A 21,020-nucleotide genomic window follows, 5' to 3' on the forward strand; every position below is an offset into this window, starting at 1 on the left:
CCCTCTCTGCACACACCCCAAACTCACAGCTTTGAAAGAAAACACTGGCATGAGATGCTTCCCTCACAAGAGCAGCTATGTTTGGGTTCATTTTTTTTCTTTTTTGAAATATAAAGAGACAAGTTGAAGTCTCACTTTCTAGGTCAGGCTATACCCACTTACTTAGATCTTTCTGGGCGATAGCTAACCGCGCTGAGGGGCAGTCTAATTTTTGGAGACAGACAGTACCAACAAAACAAAAAAACACACAAAAGAAAGTAGTAGTAGAAGTAGACAGTACAAGAGAACACGTGATAACAAAGGACAATGGACCTGGGGAGCTTCCAGCAAAGAGCCAAAAAACACTCTCCTGGGCTGTAGGGAATGGCCGCCTCCAACGAGCTCGTAAAGAGGGGCCTGGGACCGACTTCTCAGATATTTTTCCTGCCGCCCATTTTGGTTCCCAACCGGAGGGAGGGAAGAAATCAACCGTATTGATTTCCACATCGGCAGGTCTTAAGAGTTGCTCAGGATTTGACTCCAGGATATTCCCCCCTTTTTTTTTAAAGGAAAAAAAACAACCCCAATTCCATTCCAAAGAAGAGGCAGATGAGAAAAAAGGGTTAAGGTGGGTTCAAGGAGCCGTCTGGAGCATCAAGTTCCTCAGGAGTTTCTGCCGGCCCACCTCATAATCCTCTTCGTCCACGTTGACCAGGAGCTTGATGGCCTCGTGGCCCACCGCTTGCTTGAGCGAGTCCGTGATAAAGACGCCTTTCAGGGCCTCCAGCAGCGAGCCATTGATGTAGTCGCGCCAGAAGGCATCGAGGTACGTGAGCTCCGAGAACTTTATGTCACAGATGATCGAGCCCAGGTCCCGCGATTTCAAGATTGTGTTGGCCTGGCTAAAGCGCTCAAACTGCCGCTCAAGGGGGTCCTGCTTGTTGGAGAAGACATTCCCCTCCAGGGCCGTTTCATGCTGGCAATACTCCGCTCGGACTCGGAGGCGGATGTCTGGAAAGGAGACACCGGAAGACAGGATGTAAGTTAAGAACATAACTGTTGCGGCCGTCGGACCAAAACTTTATCTGGCCCAGTAGCCAAGTCACACATGAACACACGTGAAGCTGCTTTATACTGAATCAGACCCTTGGTCCATCAAAGTCAGTATTGTCTACTCAGACCGGCAGCGGCTCTCCAGTGACTCAGGTAGAGGTCTTTCACATCACCTACTTGCCTGGTTCCTTTAACTGGAGATGCCGGGGATTGAACCTGGGGCCTTCTGCATGCCAAGCAGAGGCTCTACCACTGAGCCACAGCCCCTCTCTAGAAATCAGAGTGCTTCTGGAAGTTCAGGAGCAAACTATGAAGCCAACAGCCCCTCTCTCTTATTGGTCAACTGGTGTTTTTTCTCTCTCAGGAATACACTGCTGCTAAACAAAGAGGCTCCATTTCATTATTGTGGCTAGCAGCCATGACGGGACTGGGGAAAGGCTTTTGTTGATAACCTGGTTGACCTCTGGAACAGGGAAATGGCCCAGGCAATAGGCACGATCACATCTAGGCATCGTTTCTCAGGTCTAACAGCCCTGGCAGCCCCTTGGCTTACTGAAAAGCTGCAGATGATGAATAGACAGGGGAAATGGCTAGAGGAGAAGAGTTAGTTTTTCTACCCCAATTTTCTCTACCATTAAGGAGACTCAAAGCGGGTTACAATCGCCATCCTTCCTCTCCCCCAACAGATACCTTGTGAGGTAGGTGGGGCTGAGAGAGCTCTAAAACAGCCTTGACTGGCCCAAGGTCACCCAGCTGGCTTCGTGTGTAGGAGTGGGGAAGCTAACCTGGTTCACCAGATAAGAGGCTGTCGCTCATGTGGAGGAGTGGGAATCAAACCCGGTTCTCCAGATCAGAGTCCACGCCACGCTGGCTCACAACAGAGCAACAGTGGAGAGGACTCGGGACAAATGAGAGAAGGCATGGGCTAGAGCTCTTTTGAAAGCCTCCTTGGTGGTGGTGATGGCAGCAAAGAAACAATATTTCCCCACCGGCATTGCATTGGCACAGGGCAGACCTGCAGAACTCTTCAAAGGTATTCAGGGGCCTATTGGGTTCGGGCCGAAGAGAGGTGGACAGCTCTGCAGCCCACTGTGAACATTTTGCTAAGCACTTTGTGGATGAACTCTCTCGTATCCGTTCCAATGTGGACTCTACGTCAGTTGCAACGGGACCGGATGGCCCCCGGGTGCCGATTTGTCCAGTTCCATGGGATACCTTTCCGCTTGTACAGTCTGAGTATGTGGACAGGATTCCTGGAAATCTGAGACCTGCCACCTGCTTGGACAACCCTTGTCCCTCCTGGCTACTTAAATCTGCTGGGAGACCAGGCTTTAGACATGATAATGACAGGCCTAGCTGGATAACAATGAGATGGTCAAGTCACAACTCCCCGCCCCCAACCAGCTACAAAGGTGACATCTAGCAGGGAACAGAGTGTTGGAGGTTGAAAACACCAGAAAAGCCGTTTCCTGGCGATTTCAGGGAAAGCTTCTTTGACCTGGCTTGCCCTGCCGGGGGGGATGGGCAAACACAGGTGATACAATCCTTGGCACAAGGAGGAGGGTCTCTGTCCAGAATGCTGGCGGCTGAGGGGCCCTGGTCCTCTCAGCAGGTCATTCCTACAAAGGCCAGGTGGTGGCAGTGGGTGAACTGAAAAGACAGAAAAGCCCCTTGGGGAGGATGGAACAGGGCCTGCAGGTCAGCGGGGCTGTTCTGCCACAGAAGGAGACAGGCAAATCTCCCTGGGGAGGGAATTCCATAACTCTGGTGCCATGACCAAAAAGCCCCTTTCACTCAGGTGGTAGGAGCACCGCACCCAAAGCACAGCCTCCGAAGAGGACCACGGTGGTTGGGTAGGTTTGTATGGGAGTTGGTGGTCCTTGAACCATCAGCATTTGGAGTAGAAAAGCTTGGCCTGTATTACCGACTTACCACACGTCTGTTTGTCCTTAGGGTCTGGCGTCACCGACTTCCTCCTTTTCCGCTGGCTGCCGAGGAGGGCTCTTCCCCGACCAGACCTCTTCGCACAAATCTGGGGACCCGAAGAGGAGCAGCAGACCAGTGGGTGGTGGGGAGGCACTGGAAGGCACAAGAAAGCAGGCTGATCAGCTACTAGGCCAAGTAGCCATCAGTCCCTAACATAATGCCATCACATTTGATCTCACCCTTCTCTCAAAGGCAGGGGTGTCGAACTCATTTGTTATGAGGGCCAGATATGACATAAATGTCATACGCGTGCCATAAAATTTAACGGCAGGTACCGTAGATTCAAACTTTATAGAAGACACAGGCAAAGCCAATTAATGATATTATTTTTTACTTTATTTTTCACTTAAAATAGAAGAAGAGTTGGTTTTTATATGCCGACTTTCTCTACCACTTAAGGAAGAATCAAACCGGCTTACAATCACCTTCCCCTCCCCACAACTGACACCCTGTGAGGTAGGTGGGTCTGAGAAAGCTCTAAGAGAGCTGTGACTAGCCCAAGGTCCCCCAGCTGGCTTCATGCAGAGGAGTGGGGAATCAGACCCGATTCTCCAGATTAGAGTCCACCACTCCAAACCACCATTCTTAACCACTACACTACGCTGCCTTAACATGCTCAAAGCAACAACACTCTTACAGTATTTTATTTAACAGTCTTTGATCATTGACACCTCGGGACTGGGGGCGGGGATGCCTTGGCTGGTGAACCCACAGCAGGTTCACCTGCCCAGATCAAGAGCGGGGGGGGGGGGGCTGCCTCGGCTTACAGGCCAGATAAGAGCTCTTAAGGAGCCAGATCCACACACACACCCAGACCGTATATTTGACATCTCTCCTCTAAGGAGTTCAGAGCACTTTTCCTGGGGTTGGTCCCATTTTAACCTTATCCTCTTCCTCTAGGTTAGTCCCTCTCCTAGCATATGGGCCATGGTTGTACAGAGAATGTTGTGCCTGAAGAAGGTCCCAGGCTCATGGCAACTCCAGTTAAAAGAGCACCTCAGGCAGGAGGTGTCAGGAAAGACCTCTCTGCCTTAGACATTGGTCAGTAGAGAATACTGAACTAGGTGGACTAGTGGTCTGACTAAGATTATAGCAGGCTCATACATGATTGAATAGAGACCATTGACACAATCATCCCTAAGCACCCTCTCCCTCCCAGGCAGAGCCAAGCAGTCTTCTTGGTTTACCAGGGGACTCATAGCGATGAAACGGGATGACAGCTACAGCTCTGCTGGTGGAAACGTCAGCGTGCGAGTGATTGAACACAGCACAGAGCCCTTATTAAAAGCCTATTCTGTGGGAGTGGTAATGGCAAAAAGGCAATATTTCTCCACCACCATCATGTCTGCACGTAATTGTCCGGCTGAGCTGTGGGGCTTTTACATCGCAGCTCCAGGGAATTGAGTTCTGATCACACGATGGCCAGCTGAGGTCAATTTGCTACTTACTTTGCGGACAAAACTGCTCAGATCCACTCTGAGTTGGATGCCAGCGTGGATGCACGTTCAGACGATGTACCTTTGGCACCAGCTCATCCAATTTATATGGACACCTTTCAGTTTGCTGAGCCCGAAGATGCGCCACAAGATCCTTGGAGAGGTGAGACCTCCCGCCTGTGCTCTCGGACCCTTCCCCTTCCTGGCTGATAAACAGCTGCCGGAGGGAGACTGGTTGAGTGAGCAGGGGGAGTGGGAAATGCTTTCTTGAGGGTGGGACTTGTACCACCCATGCTCAAGGAGGCAGTGATTAGGCCTGTGAAAAAGACACACACACCCCAAGCCCTACTACGATGGAGAACTTCCAGCCAGTCTCCAATTTTCCATTCCTGGGTGAAGTGCTTGAACAGGTGGCTGCTTCTCAGCTCCAGGGGCTCTTGGAAGAGAATGATGTTCTGGACCCATTTCAATCTGGCTTCAGGTCCTGATCTGGAACAGTGGCTGCTTTGGGCACCTTGGTCGATGACCTCGACCGAGAACTAGACAAGGAGAAGGTAACACTGGGAGGGGCTGTGGCTCAGTGGTAGAGCATCTGCTTGGCATACAGAAGGTCCCAGGTTCAGTCCCCGGCATCTCCAGTTCAAGGGACTAGGCAAGTAGGTGATGTGAAAGACCCCTGCCTGAGACCCTTGGAGTCTCACTGCCGATCTGAGTAGACAATACTGACTTTGATGGACTGAGGGTCTGATTCAGTATAAGGCAGTTTCATGTGTTTGCTGTCAGTTCTGCTGGATCTCTTAATGGCCTTTGACACTATTGACGATTGAATCCAATTGAGCTGCCTCTCGGTGCTGGATCTGGGGGGAATCACGTTACAGTGGTTCGAGTCCTATCTGGAGGGTCAGTCTCAGAGAGTGGTGCTGGAGGATCGCCGCTGTGTCCCATGGCCATTCAGTCATGATTGGGTCAGGTCTGTAGGGGTTCCGCAGGGTTCGATCTTATCCCCCGCACTATTTAATATCAACGTGAAGCCACTGGGAGAGGCCATCAGGTTTGGGCCAACTCAACCTTTCTTTCCCACCTCAGTCCGAGGATGCTGGTGATGCTCTGAGTCAGTGCGTGAAGTCAGTAATGGGCTGGATGAGGGTGAACAAGATGAAACTTAATCCTGACAAGACTGAAGTTCTCTGGGTTAGCAGAATGGCAGATTTGGGGCTTGAGATCTCTGCTGTCTCAGCAGAGCAGTCAGGTTCGCAGCTTGGGAGTGCTGCTCAACACACAGCAGTCACCTTAGAAAACCAGGCAGCCACAGTGGCTCAAAGTGCTTTTGCCCAGCTTCGGGGGGTGCATCAGCTGCATCCATTCCTGGTTCAGTAAGATCTAGCAAGTAATCCATGCCTCAGTTACATACAGACTGGACTATAGTAATGCACTCTACTTGGGGCTACCCTTGAAGAGTGTTCATAGGCTGCTAGTGTAGAACGCTGTGGCTAGACCACTGATCAGGGCCAGCTATTGGGAGCATAAAAAAAGAAGAGTTGGTTTTTATATGCCAACTTTCTCTACCACTTAAGGAAGAATCAAACCGGCTTACAATCACCTGCCCGTCCTCTCTCCACAACAGACACCCTGTGAGGCAGGTGGGGCTGAGAGAGTGTGACTAGCCCAAGGTCACCCAGCTGGCTTCATGTGGAAGAGTAGGGAAACAAGTCCAGTTCACCAGATTAGCCTCTGCCGCTCATGTGGAGGAGTGGGGAATCAAAAACGGCTCTCCAGACCAGATTCCACCACTCCAAACCACTGCTCTTAACCACTACACCACGCTGGTAAAGGTAGTCCCCTGTGCAAGCACCGGGTCATTCTTGACCCATGGGGTGACGTCACATCCCGACGTTTACCAGGCAGACTTTGTTTAAGGGGTAGTTTGCCATTGCCTTCCCCAGTCATCTACGCTTTACCCCCAGCAAGCTGGGTACTCATTTTACCGACCTCAGAAAGCTGAGCAAACTTTGAGCCGGCTACCTGAAACTGACTTCCATTGGGATCGAACTCAGGTCGTGAGCAGACTGCAGTACTTCAACTTACCACTCTGCGCCACAGGGCTCTCTATTGGGAGCACGTGACCCCGATATTACAGCAATTACACTGGCCACTGATCCACTCCCGGGCCCAATTCAAGTCAGTTTTGCATGCCGGGGCCCCTCACTTTCAATCTTTAGGGGGCAGCTGAAGATGGTTTTATTTAGGATTGCATTTCATTAAATCAGTCCTACATTGTGATTTTTAAATTTTGGGTTTTATGTTTTCAGGTATTTTATTTTTTGCATTTTATCTAGGTTGTAAGCTGCCTTGAGCCCTATAAGGAAGAAAGGTGGCTAACAAACAAATAAAATACGTGTGAGCAGCTCTGGTATAAACAGCCACTTGCCGGGTTGCCAGTGATAAGCAAAAGCTTCTGCCAGATCCAGACGCTATTAAAAAAAAAAAAAAAGGAGATTCTTGATTTCTTTTAAGGCGAAAAACAACAAGACTGGATTCAAAGGGGCAGGAAGGCCCACAGCAAGACGATCTTAGGACGCAGGACGCGGCCAAATCCAGGCTTCCGCCCGGGAAGACTCACCTGGTTTGTGTTGGTGAGCGGGAGCAGGTTCCACACTAGTGTGTGCCCGTGGCGTCACGTAACGAATGGAAGTCTCTTCGAGGTACTTGTCTACGAGGTCTGGACACACTGTGGGCGAAGAGGAGTGCGTGAGAACGGGCAGGGCTGCCCAGCGCCCACAAGCAGAAAACAGGCATTTGGTAGGAATACGGATCACCCTTGTCAGAGGTCAGTTCATGCTTGAAGTAGGGGCTGGGGGAAGAGAAGAATACTGGGAAGGTGTCCTTAAAGACACACATACACGGGATTTGAAGAACTTGCATGCCACACAACCTCAAAAATCTCTTTTTGAAGCACCTGAGAGAATGGGGCCAGTGTCTCCTAAATGATAAATAAGGGGAAACTTTCTTCAAGTGCCTTTTTTATTCACACTGGGGACAGCCTAGGTACAGCTGGGGACCTTGCACAGAAGCAGGTTTTTCAAGGTCCCTAGTCAGGAAAGGGACTTTACTTCTTCTCATCCTCTTGAAACAATCCGGGGAGGGATTTTAATGGGCTGTCAGTGACTATTCACGCTTGTTGATTAATCATGTCAGGGAGTGGGGAGGAAGCAGCAGGGTACCACTGTGCCTAGATCCAGATCCAGCTGAGTCTTGTCCCCCCATCACTGGCTGTTCTCCTGCCACTGAGGAGTCCATCAGAGGAAGGCAGGATGCAGCCTGGCACCCGTCCCACCGAGAATCCCCTCCCAACAGAACATCTGGATTGAATTTTGATGTCATTTGTCTTTCTTTTTATAATTCCTGCGGGCTGCTTGGAGCCAATTTTGGCAGAAAAGTAGGGCGGACAGATTTTTACTCATTAGTAAGTATATGCCCACCCTTTGCTATTAAAAAAAAGAAAAAAAAGAATGAAGGTCTATTAAGCATGCAAATTAAAAAAGGGAACCTCCACGCTTAGAGTAAACATACATCTGAGTACCAGATACTGGAGGAAAAACAGCTTTGAGCCCAACTTGTAAGCATCCAACGACCCCTGCTGGAGACATATTAGACAGACACTGGTCCATCCAGCAAAGGTACCCTCATTTCTATCGTTTTAACACATTCTAAGGAGACTCCAAGAAATCAGCATTCGGCCCACGAAAGCCCAAGTGAGAGAAGACCTACCAGCCCTCCTCCTCTTCAAAGTGACGTAGGGCAACAAGTCATGGCGGGTGATGATCCTCAGCAGCTGCAACACCTGGCGGAAGTTGGTCTCGTCACAGCGGCCCTGCCTCTCCAGCGCCAGCAGGAAGTCCCGGCCGCTGCGGATCATCCCCCGCTCGTAGTCATCGATCACGTCCACGAAGAGGAAGGAGAGGACCCGGACGTCCCGGTGGGTCAGGTGGGTGCCCACGATGTCGAACATGCGGTGCAAGCTGTAGAGGCCATGCTCCCGGTCGCCCTCTTCCTCCGGCCAGGCCTGCTTCCGGCTCCGTTTCAAGGCAGCCATCTTGCGTGACTGCCGGGCCCAGTTTGGGCCACCCAGCTTCCTGGAGAGTTGGGGCGGGAATGGCTCCTAGAACTGGGACACAAAGACACAAAAGAAAAGATTCTATCTGGGTGTTACTGATGTCACAACTTGGCACTGGTATTTATTTGGCCAAAATTACAAAGTATCCTGGTTCTCTAACATAAAGTAAATTTAAATATCAAATTAGATTTTGCTGGTTTACAAATATGCATCTCCTGATTAAAAAAGCAGCAGCAGAGGAAAACTTGTGTTGCAAGAACCAAAAAGTGTAAATGAGCGGAACGCAGACAGCAAATGAACGCCAGCCAATCCTTATAGCTACATGTCCTAGAGACACAGAGTCACAATCACAGAATTGGAAAGGACCACCAGAGTCATCTAGTCCAACCCCCTGCACAATGCAGGAAATTCACAACTACCTCCCCCACACCCCTAGTGACCCCTTCTCCATGCCCAGAAGATGGCCAAGATGCCCTCCCTCTCATCATCTGCCTAAGGTCATAGAATCAGCATTGCTGACTGATGGTCATCTAACAACCTCCAGGGAAGGAGAGCTTTCCACCTCCCGAGGCCTCTCCCTGGTCACCAGCCATCTCACCCCAGGAGGCAGAGGGACCTGAAGACGACCTCCAAGGAAGATTTCGGTGAACAGAATGACTCATGCAGGAGCAACACAGACCTCCAGCTACTCTGGGCCCATACTGTTTAAGGCTTTATAAGCAATGGCTTAACTTACAGAGCGCTCAAAGTATTTCACATTCATCAGTTGTTGTTTTTTAGTCCTTCCACCACTGCTGAAAGGCAGACCGGTATTATTATCCCTACAGTGCAGACAAAAGGCTAAGAACAGCTTGCCTAAGGCCAACTAGTGAGGCAGGATTCAAACCAATGACTTCCCAATCCATAACCTGGGCTCTTAGGGCCAAGCAACACATTATAGTTTTTAAAGAGTCCAGTCCGGGTTCCCCGGGTATCCGTGCATGTGGAGCAGTAGGGGACATAACTCCCCTACACAGGTTTTTCGTGTGGGAAAATGGCTGGGGGAGGCGGGAACCATTCTTCCCCCCCCCCCAGTGCTGTTACAACCCCATTTGGGCTCTTTCTCGCTCTCTCTCTCTTTTTTTTTTAAAGAAGCCATTCCCTATAACTGCTGTGTAGCTAAGGGGAATACAAGTTGGATCTGGGAAACTCAGATCCAACTCTTTAAATATAGTTTGGCTCCTGGCCTCTATGCTATTCTATATCAATTTAGATGGGGCAAGAAATCACTTATGCTACTAAATCCTGCCTCCTTGAAACCAATTTTTCCCCTACCCTCTTCACAGGAGTAACAGGAACAGAGGTGAGATTCTTCCATTGGTCATCTTCCGCCTTCTCAGTAGGACACATTGACTGTAGTGTTGTGGGTGGCACGTTCTGTCAATCTTAGCTGTGGCACTCAGCAGGAAAAAAAAGGCAGCATTCTCCTAGACATGCTGAACTCAACAACTTGCCTATTACGATCTGGTCAACAGGCATTACTGAGGCACCCTCTACCTGCTAGGTAAGACCAAACATGGATCACACCAGAGCCTTTTCAATCATGGCTCCTTTTCTATGGAATCTAGGCCTGGAGGAGCTGAGAAAAACCAGTTCTTTATTAACCCTCCACAGAAGATGTGAAGCTTTCTCTTTTCCAGACAGAATTAAGCTGAAAATCTTGTTTGATATTGCCAGGCTGATGTGTTTAGTTACTGGGATGTGTGAGCATTTTACATACGCATGGTCCTGTTTGAAAGTTTTATTAATACTTATTATTTGTATGTGCAAACTGCCTTGAACTTTGGGGAAGGCAGCAGAAGGGTTTTTTTTAATGATTAAATAAGCTATGTATTCATTCCTTGGTTTGTGGTCCTCTGCAAAAGTTTCCCTCTTCCGTACATTTGGTGGTGATGCACATTAAAGGAACCCCATTTTCCTTTTTTGCATCTACTCTAGATCCTGTGTGGTCTTACCTAGCAGGTAACAGGGAATGACGTGAAATGGATCAGAGATGGGCTTGGTGTCTGACAGCAAGTTACAGAACTCAGTTATCAAATAGATAATGAGAAATTTGTTTCATTGTTTATTACAGGTGGATGCCCTCCAACGAGCTCAGAAAGGTTTGTGTGACAATAATCCTGTTCAATGAGACCAAACCTGTGAGACATGCTAGGCTAAGAGGTACTGACTCACCTGACGTCACCGCAGAGCACTGAGTAAGGATTTGAACCCAGGTCTCTAGCACTTTACCCCATGACACCATACTGACTCTCCCATACTTGTACCTAAAGGGCTGGTCTTTAACGAGCAGGCTGAGGCTTGTCATCCTAAGGCAGAGACAGAGGAGAGAACGAGGGCATAACTGCCCTACAAGCAAGTGTGTTGGAATGTTATTTATTTACAAGAACAGAGGCATAACATCCAAATCACAAGATACCATAGTTCCGCTATACACTGCATTGGTCAGGCCACACCTGGAGTACTGTGTGCAGTTCTGGAGGCCTCAATTCAAAAAAGATGTGGACAGAATCGAGTGGGTGTAAAGGAGAGCGACGAGGATAATCAGGGGCCTGGAGACCAAGCCCTGTGAGGAAAGGCTGAGAGAGTTGGGAATGTTCAGTCTGGAGAAGAGGAGGTTTAGGGGTGACATGATTGTTCTTTTCAAGTATTTGAAGGGCTGCCACTTAGAGGAGGGGCAGGGAGATGTTCCTGTTGGTAGCAGAGGATAGGACTCGCAATAATAGGTTTAAATTGCGGGCGGAAAGGTACCGGCTGGATATTAGGGAATTTTTTTTTACAGTAAGAGTCGTTCAACAGTGGAATCAGCTACCTAGGGAGGTGGTGAGCCCCCCCTCACTGGCAGTCTTTAAGCAGAGGCTGGACAGGCACTTGTCAGGGATGCTCTAGTCTAGGCTGATCCTGCATTAAGCAGAGGCTTGGACTAGATGGCCTGTATGGCCTCTTCCAACTCGATGATTCTAACACTCATTTCCCACCTTACTGCCCTTACAAGGGCCACCAAGGCAGCTAATAATTTAAAACATACATGATAAAATCACATTATAAAACAATTAAAATTAATTCCTCTCCCAAATGCACATCATTAAAAAAAATTAAAAAGTTAAAAAACAGTTAAAATACACACAAAACAGTTAAAATACACACAGAACAGAAAAACGTTGGTTAGAAAGGGAATGCCAAATGATACCAAAAAAAAAGTCTTCACCCACTGGCGGAAGATGGCAACAGAATGGGACAGATGATCCTCCCTGGGGAGAGCGACTAGGCTCTGGGAGACCCAGGTTCAAATCACCATTCTACTACGAAGTCTGCCAAGTGAGTTTTGGACCAGTCACACTCACACTCAGTCTAACTCTGCCTCACAGGGTTGCTGTGAGAACAAAATAGGGCAGAACTACATATGCCACCCTGAGCGCCTTGGGGGAAGGATGGGATTTAAATGTTCTAGACAGGAATTATAGTTTTTGCAGGTGCTGAAAATTCTGTTAAGAGGCCTCTCCCTTCAGAAAGACAATCCCCTGGATTCCCTAGGAGGAAGGAATGTTCAATCCATATGCTGCAATGTAGATGAAGCCTTGGGAAAAACAAAAATAGGCCACTGGGTGAAACCACGCTCCATTTAGTCCAGCATCCTGTTTCCTTGTTATTACGGTAAGCCACCTTAAACCACAAGGAAAGGCGGGATATGTTTTAATAAATAAATGAAGAAGAAAAGTTGGTTTTTATATGCCGCCTTTCTCTAACAGGCTTACAATCACTTTCCCTTCCCCTCCCCACAACAGACACCCTGTGAGGTAGGTGGGGTTGAGAGAGTGTGACTAGCCCAAGGTCACCGAGCAGGCTTCATGTGTAGGAGTGGGGAATCAAACCCGGTTCTCCAGATCAGAGCCCACTGCTCCAAAGCACCACTTTTAACCACTACACCACACTGGCTCTACATCATGCTTGGCTCTCCAAATTCCAACAGTAGCCCCCTCCAGCCTTCAGGAAGCCCACTAGCAGGGCAAGGGTCATCAGCCCTGCCCCCCCCATTTTATGCTCACTTCAGAGCTTTGCTGCCTTCAGGCCTGGAGGGGTTCATTTAAACCCCATGGCCAATGGCCACCAATAGACATACCTTCTCCTCCATAAATCCATTATGTCTCTTTTTAAAGCCATCTAAAGGCAGTGGCCATTTCCACATCCTGCCACAGGGAATTCCTTAACTTAATTATGCATTGTGTACAGAAATACTTTACTGTTCCTGCCCTGAATTTACTGCCAGGATAGAGAGAGGAGAGAAAGGGGCATGTGTGTTTGTTTTTAAATTAAAACCACATCTCATACTTCAGATTGGGAGCCTGAAACGGCTGAAATCTCCTTATCTAAAAGAATATTTCCCAGAACTTACTCTGATATCTCAGAAAGGCACCAATAATGATGGGCTGGAGACCAGCTTGAGTGGGCAGTGCGACAGTCTTGTTTTGAATGAGGAGATTCTCAAAGCCTCACCTAACCACGGGTGGTTCCTGCACGTGCCTGACCTCGACAGCCTTCCACAATGGATGCAGGAGATATTTATAGCTGGCAGGAATTCCTAAGTGGGATCCAACAAACTCCACCTGAGCGAGTTTCAGGCCATACCGGTTCGGTGTTAATCCCTTACCGTAAAACGGCCAGGAGAGGCCCCATTAACTATCTCGCCCCTCTTGATAGAAGAGCCATCACCCATCGCTAACGAGAACAGCAACTAACATGCTGTTTCTTATAAAGGTCAAAAATTGGGTTATCCAAACCAGCACACCTGATTAGAAGTTAGGGTTTGCCAGACTCGGGACAATGCCCTAGTTCAGTGGTTCCCAAAGTGGGCAGTACCACCCCCTGGGGGGCGGTGGGATTACCTAAGGGGGCACTAAAGAGGTAAGAGGGCAGCAGGGGGGGCGCTAGAGGTGGACCCCTTCAACTGTGTTGTTCACTAATTTACAATAAATCAATCTATGGCACCTTTATGGCAAATTTGGTGGAAACTATCAGAATTTTTTTTCCAGACTTTGAAGAGCTGGTACCACTGGATCAAGTTCATCAGTTTTGTTGAATAAATTTCAACTAAAAAAAGTTTTAATTTGGTTTTGAATTGATGTGCAATTAATTGTTTGTTTCGAAATTTTACTGTTATCTTCTTTAGTGCGTCATGCAAACCCCTATTTTGAATAATGCTTCTTATAGGATAGGGGTGCTGGGGTTGAGTTTGTGGAACCTAGGGGGCGGTGGCCCGAAATGTTTGGGAACCACTGCCCTAGAAGGAAGATCTAAAACACGTGACTCATTTATTAATATAGTCTATTGAGAAAGTCTCCTTGTGCGTGTTTCATCGAAAAGGAATAGGAAACGACAGGAGAAACACGTGTTTTTGCACAGCTCCTATTCCTTTTAATGGGGGCATCATGCGCAGCAGAACTTTCCAGTACGAGGCCACGTTCCGATATGCTCAGCACCTGGCTTGCTTCTCATCCCATGCCTGGGAGGAAGGAGTGAAATTTTCCACTACTGAACTCCTGGCCACAAAGTTACTAACCACCTGGCCAAGACACAGTGTGCGCAAACACCACTTCCTGCTGTCCTCCCACTGTGTTCACATACCACTGCAAACGAGCGAAGACCTTGCCTCCCACCCCCCGCACATACAGTGGAGGGAAGAGGGCTGGCTAGTAAAACTGAGCCAATACTTGTAGAGTCCAGACCCTCTAAGAGTCCATGCAGCTCGATTATAGGTTTATTCTTCTGCAATGACCACCACCGATTGGTTCCTGATTATAGTCACCAGTGTGAATTAGAGTCCTTGCTCTGCCCACATGTACATGTCAAAATGGTGAGGTGGGGAACCCACTTTGACTCCTGTTTACCTCAACCCTAACAACACAAGACAATCTGGCTGCGTCGCAAAACAGTCCACCTTGAGCCATCTTAGGCGTCAGCCCCGCCACTGTCTGCTGGGGGCTGCTCAGTCCTTCGCTCCTGAACTCGTCTCTGCACCCTGCCCTACTTCACTTTCAGTCCCACTTCCTGATTCCGATTCTGATCCCAGATTATCCCCATTTACTGCCACAAAGTTCTCTGCCTCCAGCCCCACAAGGCCAGTGACCTAGTTCACGCCTTGCCCTCAGCTCAAATGTCACCTGTTGGGCTAATGCCAATCTCGGGGGGCTCCTGAAGACTCCCGTCTCAAAAAATCCTAATACCAGCATAACTCAGACGCAAGCAAAATGCTTGTGAATATTCTGGAACAGTTAAATTGAAAACTTGTGGCTGAAGCTGCTACCTGGAAACCTGTGCAAGAAGAACACAAAGTCCACAAAAGAACACATGAAGCTGCCTTATACTGAATCAGACCATTGGTCCATCCAATGGTCTACTCAGACCAGCAGTGGCTCTCCAGGGTCTCAAGCAGAGAGATCTTTCACATCACCTACTTGCCTAGTCCCATTAACTGGAGATGCCGGGGATTGAGCCTGGGGCCTTCTGCATGCCAAGCAGATGCTCTACCACTGAGCCACAGCCCCTCCCCTGGCAGACCATCTTTTTTATTTTGCTAGGATCTCTCCCCCTCAGTCATTTCCCACATTGCAGAGCTGCGAATTTGGCTGTGCCTTCAATTCTACCGGTTACGGGGAGCTGAAGCCCTTGATGCATCTCAGGTATGAAGTGACCATTTATCCTTTGCAATATTTACGTACTTTATTTACTGGAAACATTTATTAGCCACCTTTCTTCCTTATGGAGCTCAAGGTAGCTTACAACAAAGATAAAACAAAATAAAATACATTAAAAACATAACCAACATTTAAAATAGCAATTTTGTACTGCTAGTAAATTTAACCACATGCATTCCGCAATGGAAGCATCTTCAACTGCCTCCTAAAGATCAAAAGAAAGGAGACCAGCTGTACCTCCATGGAGAGGTTGTTCCATAACCGAGAGGCTGCCACTGAAAAGGCCCTCTCTCATGTACCCACCAGACAAGCGTCTTTGGTTGGTTGGACCGTCAGGAAGGCCTCTCCTTGAAATCTTAGTTCCCAGTCAGGAACATATAGGAGAAGACAGCCCTTCAATTACCCTAGTCCCTAGCCATATAGGGATTTAAAGGTCAAAACAACACCTTGAATTGGGCCCAGGAGCAGATCGGTAGCCAGCATAATTGCTGTAATATCAGGGTCACGAGCTCCCGATAGCTGGCCCTGACCAGCAGTCTAGCTGCAGCGTTCTGTACTAGCTGCAGCTTCTCAACAGTCTTCAAGGGTAGCCCCAAGTAGAGTGCATTGCAATAGCCCAGTGTAGATGTAACCAAGGTATGGATCACTGTGGCTGGATCTGCCTGAACCAGGAACAGATGCTTTCCAATGCTTTCTAGCTGTTGCCCCTTCATTCAGAGATCTGTACAGAGAACTGCAAGATGCCGCATCTCAAGAATTATGTGACAAACCACTCAATGTTTGGAGGAAAGGCATAAGGTAAGAAACTGAAGACCCAAGTCTAGGAAAGAGGACACTTCAGAAGCTCAAACCATAAGATAGTCAAGAACAGAGACCTCTAATTTTCAGAGCAACCAAGAAATGGGCGAGCTGTAAACTGCAGATGGATGTAGGGCTAAGCATTAAGGGGGGAAATGCTTAATGGTAAAGATATGTGCAATGTATGTGGGAAAGGGGTTCAGCACAGGCTTTGCATGCACAGAGGTGCATGCTCATTTCCAGCAGCTCTGCACAGCAACTTCCAGTCAGGGCAGGCAACAGAGACGGGTCAAAGGTCTGATACAGTATCAGGTAGCTACATAGGAATTCTGAAATTCCAGGACAGTCTACAGCTCAATAGTAGAGAGCTTGGAGAATGTCCCAGCTTCAGTCTCCAGGTTAAGAGAATCTCAGATAGAATGGCTGTTCTCAGAGGAAAAGCCACAGTCAGAGAAAACCAAACTGGGCTAGATGAGCCAGTGAGTTATCATCAGGAAACTTCACATAGGACAAGCCAGCTTGATAAATTTGAAGATCTTCCTCCCAATTTTCAGAGCTATTCAGGGCCCAGGTCGAGTCACATACGTACACATGGAGCTGCCTTATAGTGAATGAGCCCATTGGTCCCTCAAGGGCATTACTGCCAACTTGGACTGGCAGAGGCTCTCCAAGGTCTCAAGCGGAGGTCTTTCAACATCAACCACTACCCAATCCTTTTAACTGGAGATGCCGGGGACTCAACCTGGGACTTTCTGCATGTCAAGTGCATGCTCTACCACTGTGCCATGCCCCCTTTCCAAGTCACAGAATAAAAGATGCCTGTGGGCATGCAAAAAAAGGGCCACCTGCGCGTCCCTGAGTAAGCTGGGCCAGCCTATGTAGGAAAGTTTCTCCTACATGGGCTAGAGCCCAGCACTTCAGGTTCTGGAAATTAACCACTGTTTAAATTCAAGTCCCGGGCTTCAAGAACATAATGTAAAACTCCTATAGGCACATTTCAGTGGCGCTGTGCACTTGCTAACATAAGAACGGCCATGCTGGATCAGACCAAGGCCCATCAAGTCCAGCAGTCTGTTCACACAGGTGAACCAGGTGCCTCTAGGAAGCCCATAAACAAAACAACTGAGGCATTATCCTGCCTGTGTTCCAAAGCACCTAAGATAATAGGCATGCTCCTCTGATCCTGGAGAGAACAGGTATGTATCCTGATTAGTATCCATTTTGACTAGCAGCCATGAATACTCCTCTCCTTCATGAACATGTCCACTCCCCTCTTAAAGCCTTCCAAGTTGGCAGCCATCACCACATCCTGCGGCAGGGAGTTCCACTATTTAACTATGGGTTGTTAACTATACTCATCCAGTTAACTATGCTCATCCAGTTTTATATGGGGCAGTTGGTCACTCAACCTCAGAGCCTGGATGAGAAGTGCAGCACCCAATTCTGATTCCAGCATGCACAGCATCCATCTTTCTGCTTCATGGCTCTGAATTCTAGACAGGAACACAAGGGGCGCAGAACTCTCTTCTGCTTTTTACATTTATTATATTGATTTACAAAATTTACATCCCGCTTTTCTGCCCTCACAAGGGCCACCAAAGCAGCTAACGTTTTAAAAGATACATGATAAAATCACATTTCAAAACCATTAGCGTCAACCCCCTTCCCAAAAGCACATCATTTAAAACAAAGCTAAAATATACCACTCAGTTCTGATTCCAGATAGTCCATCACACACAGCAACCATCTTTCCACTAAAATACACATACAAAAACATAAAAGACAACATAACATAATGGCAGGAAGCAGAGATCACCGAGGGAATGCCGGATGAAACTAAAAAAGCCTTCAGCCATTGATGGAAGACAGCAACAGAAAGGGACAGACGAGCCTCCCTGGGGAGAGAATTCCACAGCATCGGTGCCATGACCAAGAAGGTCCTCTCCCAGGTTGCCACCCGCCCAATCTCAGAAGGCAGGAGCACCTGAAACAGGGACTTTGAAGATGACCACAGTGGTCAGGCAGGCTCTCAAGGGAGTAGGCGGTCCTTCAGGAATGTCGGTCTTAAACCATACAGGGCTTTGAAGGTCAAGACCAGCACCTCGAATTGTGCCTGGAAACAAACTGGGAGCCACAGTAGAAGGACCAGGGCTGGACCAGTCTCTATGACCCAGTCCAGTCAACATGGTGGCTAAAGCATTCTGTACCAACCTGAAGTGTCCAAACACTTCTCAAGGGCAGCTCCGCAGAGAGCACATCGCAGTAATCTAATTGAGCGGTTACCAGGGCATGCACCACAGTGGCCAGGTCTTTTCTGCCCAGGAAAAGCTGCAGCTGGCTAACCAGTCAAAACTGGCAAAAGGCACTCCTGGCCATAGCGGCCACCAGCTTAGCCAGCAGTATTCCTGGATCCAAGAACGCCCCCCAACTACAGACCAGATCTTTCAAGGGGAGTGCAACTCCATCCAGAAAGGGTGACACCTTAAATCCCAGGTCTGACCTTCCGCCCACCAGTAGCACTTCTGCCTTGTCAGGATTAAGCTTCAGTTTATTAGCCCGCTTCCACTCCAAAACTCCCTCTAGACACCAGTTCAGGGTTTCTACAGTCTCCCTGGAACCAGCTGGAAGCGCGAGATCTATAGCTGACCATTTAAACAAAAACATCTGCGCCTGATAAATTAAATCAAATGGTGGGTGCATTTAACCCTCTCCCGGCTCTCTGGAGCTCTGATTCTGAGGGAAAAGATGCACTTTAAAAGCTCGCAGGCATGTATCCCAAGAGCACACGCCAGTGTTTCATTAACTCAAATCTCACTGCAGTTAAGTGGCCCAGGGCAAGCTGCTACCTCTCTGCCTCAGTCACTCCATCTGCAACATGGGGATAACAATGCTCGCCTGCCTTACAAAAGTAATGCAAAGATTTTCAAGGTAATTCAGCTGAACCTTGTGATACACCAACTTGATACCTGAAGCCATTTTGGCAACACATGAAGACCAGCCCGGCTACCCAAGAGCTATTTAGCTGGAGATGTCAGGGACTGTAACTCTCTCAAAGAGCACACATTCTGCCACTGAGCTACAACACATGAACACATGAAGCTGCCTTATGCTGAATCAGACCATCAAGGTCCATCAAAGTCAGTATTGTCTACTCAGACCGGCAACAGCTCTCCAGGGTCTCAGGCAGAGGTCTATCACATCACCTACTTGCCTAGTTCCTTTAACTGGAGATGCCGGGGATTGAACCTGGGGCCTTCTGCGTGCAAAGCAGATGCTCCACCTCTGAGCCATGGCCCCTCTCCCTCTTACAATCTTTCTGGCTGAGTTCACAAAAGCCCTCGGTGAGGACTCATCCCAGCTATACCATTTCAGCACAGGAGCTGGGAGAAAAAAAGCATTTGCAAAAGGCCACTGTTACTCAACAGGCTCAACAGCATCTTGCTCAGCTCCCAAATCCATTTCAAAAATCACCTTTACAGAGGCCGTATGAATTTGTGAGGCTCACACAGGAAGTCCCCAAAAACAAAGCAAGCGGTGCTCCGATACCGCGTGTTCATCACAATCTGTGTAAGAGGCAAAAAGCAAACTCCAAGCTTCGTTTCACTGAACTGACCAAGGTTTCCCATTCTTGTTACAAGGGTAGCCAAGAGCTGCTTTCAGGAAGGAGGTTCTTTCCAGCCACTGATTCCTTGAGAGCTCCAGGAACTCGGTCATGCTCCACTCCAAAAGGGCAGGCCGGCCACCAGGAAGGCAGCCAGCAGCAGCCTTGCTCTCCTTATAATGAGCAACGGGAAGAGCAAGGAAAGGGGGAATGAATCACCAAGAGTATTACAGCAGGGTTCAGCAAGAAGTGGCATGCAAAAATAATGGTAAAACCAACCTTAAGTCCACTTGTACTTCCGAGCGTCCCTGTTTGCCACGCTTAGATCCAATCTCGCACAGGCAGCAGCAGCCAGAGGGCCAAATGTACAGAATCTCTAGCCCACTTCACTTTACTTTTTAGAATTAAAAAAAGAGAGAGCAAAAAGAAAATCTTTGCAAATGGGCTCTGAGGACAAGGTTACTTCTAAAGCAATACTTTCAGTGCATGATCCTAGAAAAGCCCATTCTCCCCCAAACAACGATCCACTCCGCCTTTCTTTTGCTTTAAAAATAAATCTCAGGAAGGATGGCTGTAAAAGCCCAAAACTATCCAGAATAAAACCCAGGAAAGTTAGTTTTTAAATCTCCTCTCTTTTTCCTTACCACCAGCAAATGCACCCTTATTAACACTGAAATATGAGAAAATCTCCCCTGAGCTCACATAATATTTCAACAATTTTTGAGACGAAAACCCAAAAACGCCCAGTAGGGAGGTAAGCATAAATATTTGAAAGTGCAAGCTTGTTAGTTTCCCCTTCATTTGGGTCTGTTTGTTTCAAATATTTTTGTGATGAATGGTATTTAGGGCTATCTTTCTCTCCCGACACCTTTTTTATAACATAATCTTTACCCACAGGGTTGGAGAACACAGACTTTCTTCCTCTGCATCCCCCAAAAGCAAAAGAGCCTCAGGACTTTGTTGAGATTATAGTTATACACATTTGCACATCCTTTTTATGCATTAAAAATCCAATCCCACAGAAATAAGCTTCTCCCCCATTTGTGGCTAACCTACAAAAGAGGAAATTATCAGAAATAAAGATGCTTAGCATATTCATATGGGGTAGTAGTATCTGAACTAGAAGTCCGACAAGCGTTCTATCAGCTTCAATCAATATACATATATTTTTTAAGCCCAATGAATCTTACTCCCACATCTATCCTCTATGATACATACCCTCCTATTTTCTTCATTCTCCCATTCAGTTGCAAGGAAAACTAGGCGGCAGTCCTATGTACACTTACGAGAGTGCAAACACCACTGAACACAGTGGGCCTCAC

At 48.0% G+C, this 21,020-nt stretch overlaps 1 protein-coding gene across 1 annotated transcript; it reads right to left on the minus strand.

Annotated features, from left to right (window-relative positions):
- Positions 1 to 571: 571 nt before the first annotated feature.
- DEDD (death effector domain containing) lies at positions 572 to 20,069 on the minus strand. Its single transcript, XM_056853812.1, has 5 exons — positions 19,978 to 20,069; positions 8,223 to 8,613; positions 7,075 to 7,182; positions 2,965 to 3,111; positions 572 to 990 (listed from the first exon to the last, which is right to left on the minus strand). Exons 2-5 carry the CDS (start codon positions 8,545 to 8,547, stop codon positions 614 to 616), a joined length of 957 nt encoding a protein of 318 aa, XP_056709790.1. The 5' UTR covers positions 8,548 to 8,613; positions 19,978 to 20,069; the 3' UTR covers positions 572 to 613.
- Between the last annotated feature and the right edge of the window lie 951 nt (positions 20,070 to 21,020).

The sequence above is a fragment of the Euleptes europaea genome, chromosome 7 (assembly GCF_029931775.1).
Source record: "Euleptes europaea isolate rEulEur1 chromosome 7, rEulEur1.hap1, whole genome shotgun sequence".
NCBI classification, from domain to species: Eukaryota; Metazoa; Chordata; class Lepidosauria; order Squamata; family Sphaerodactylidae; genus Euleptes; species Euleptes europaea.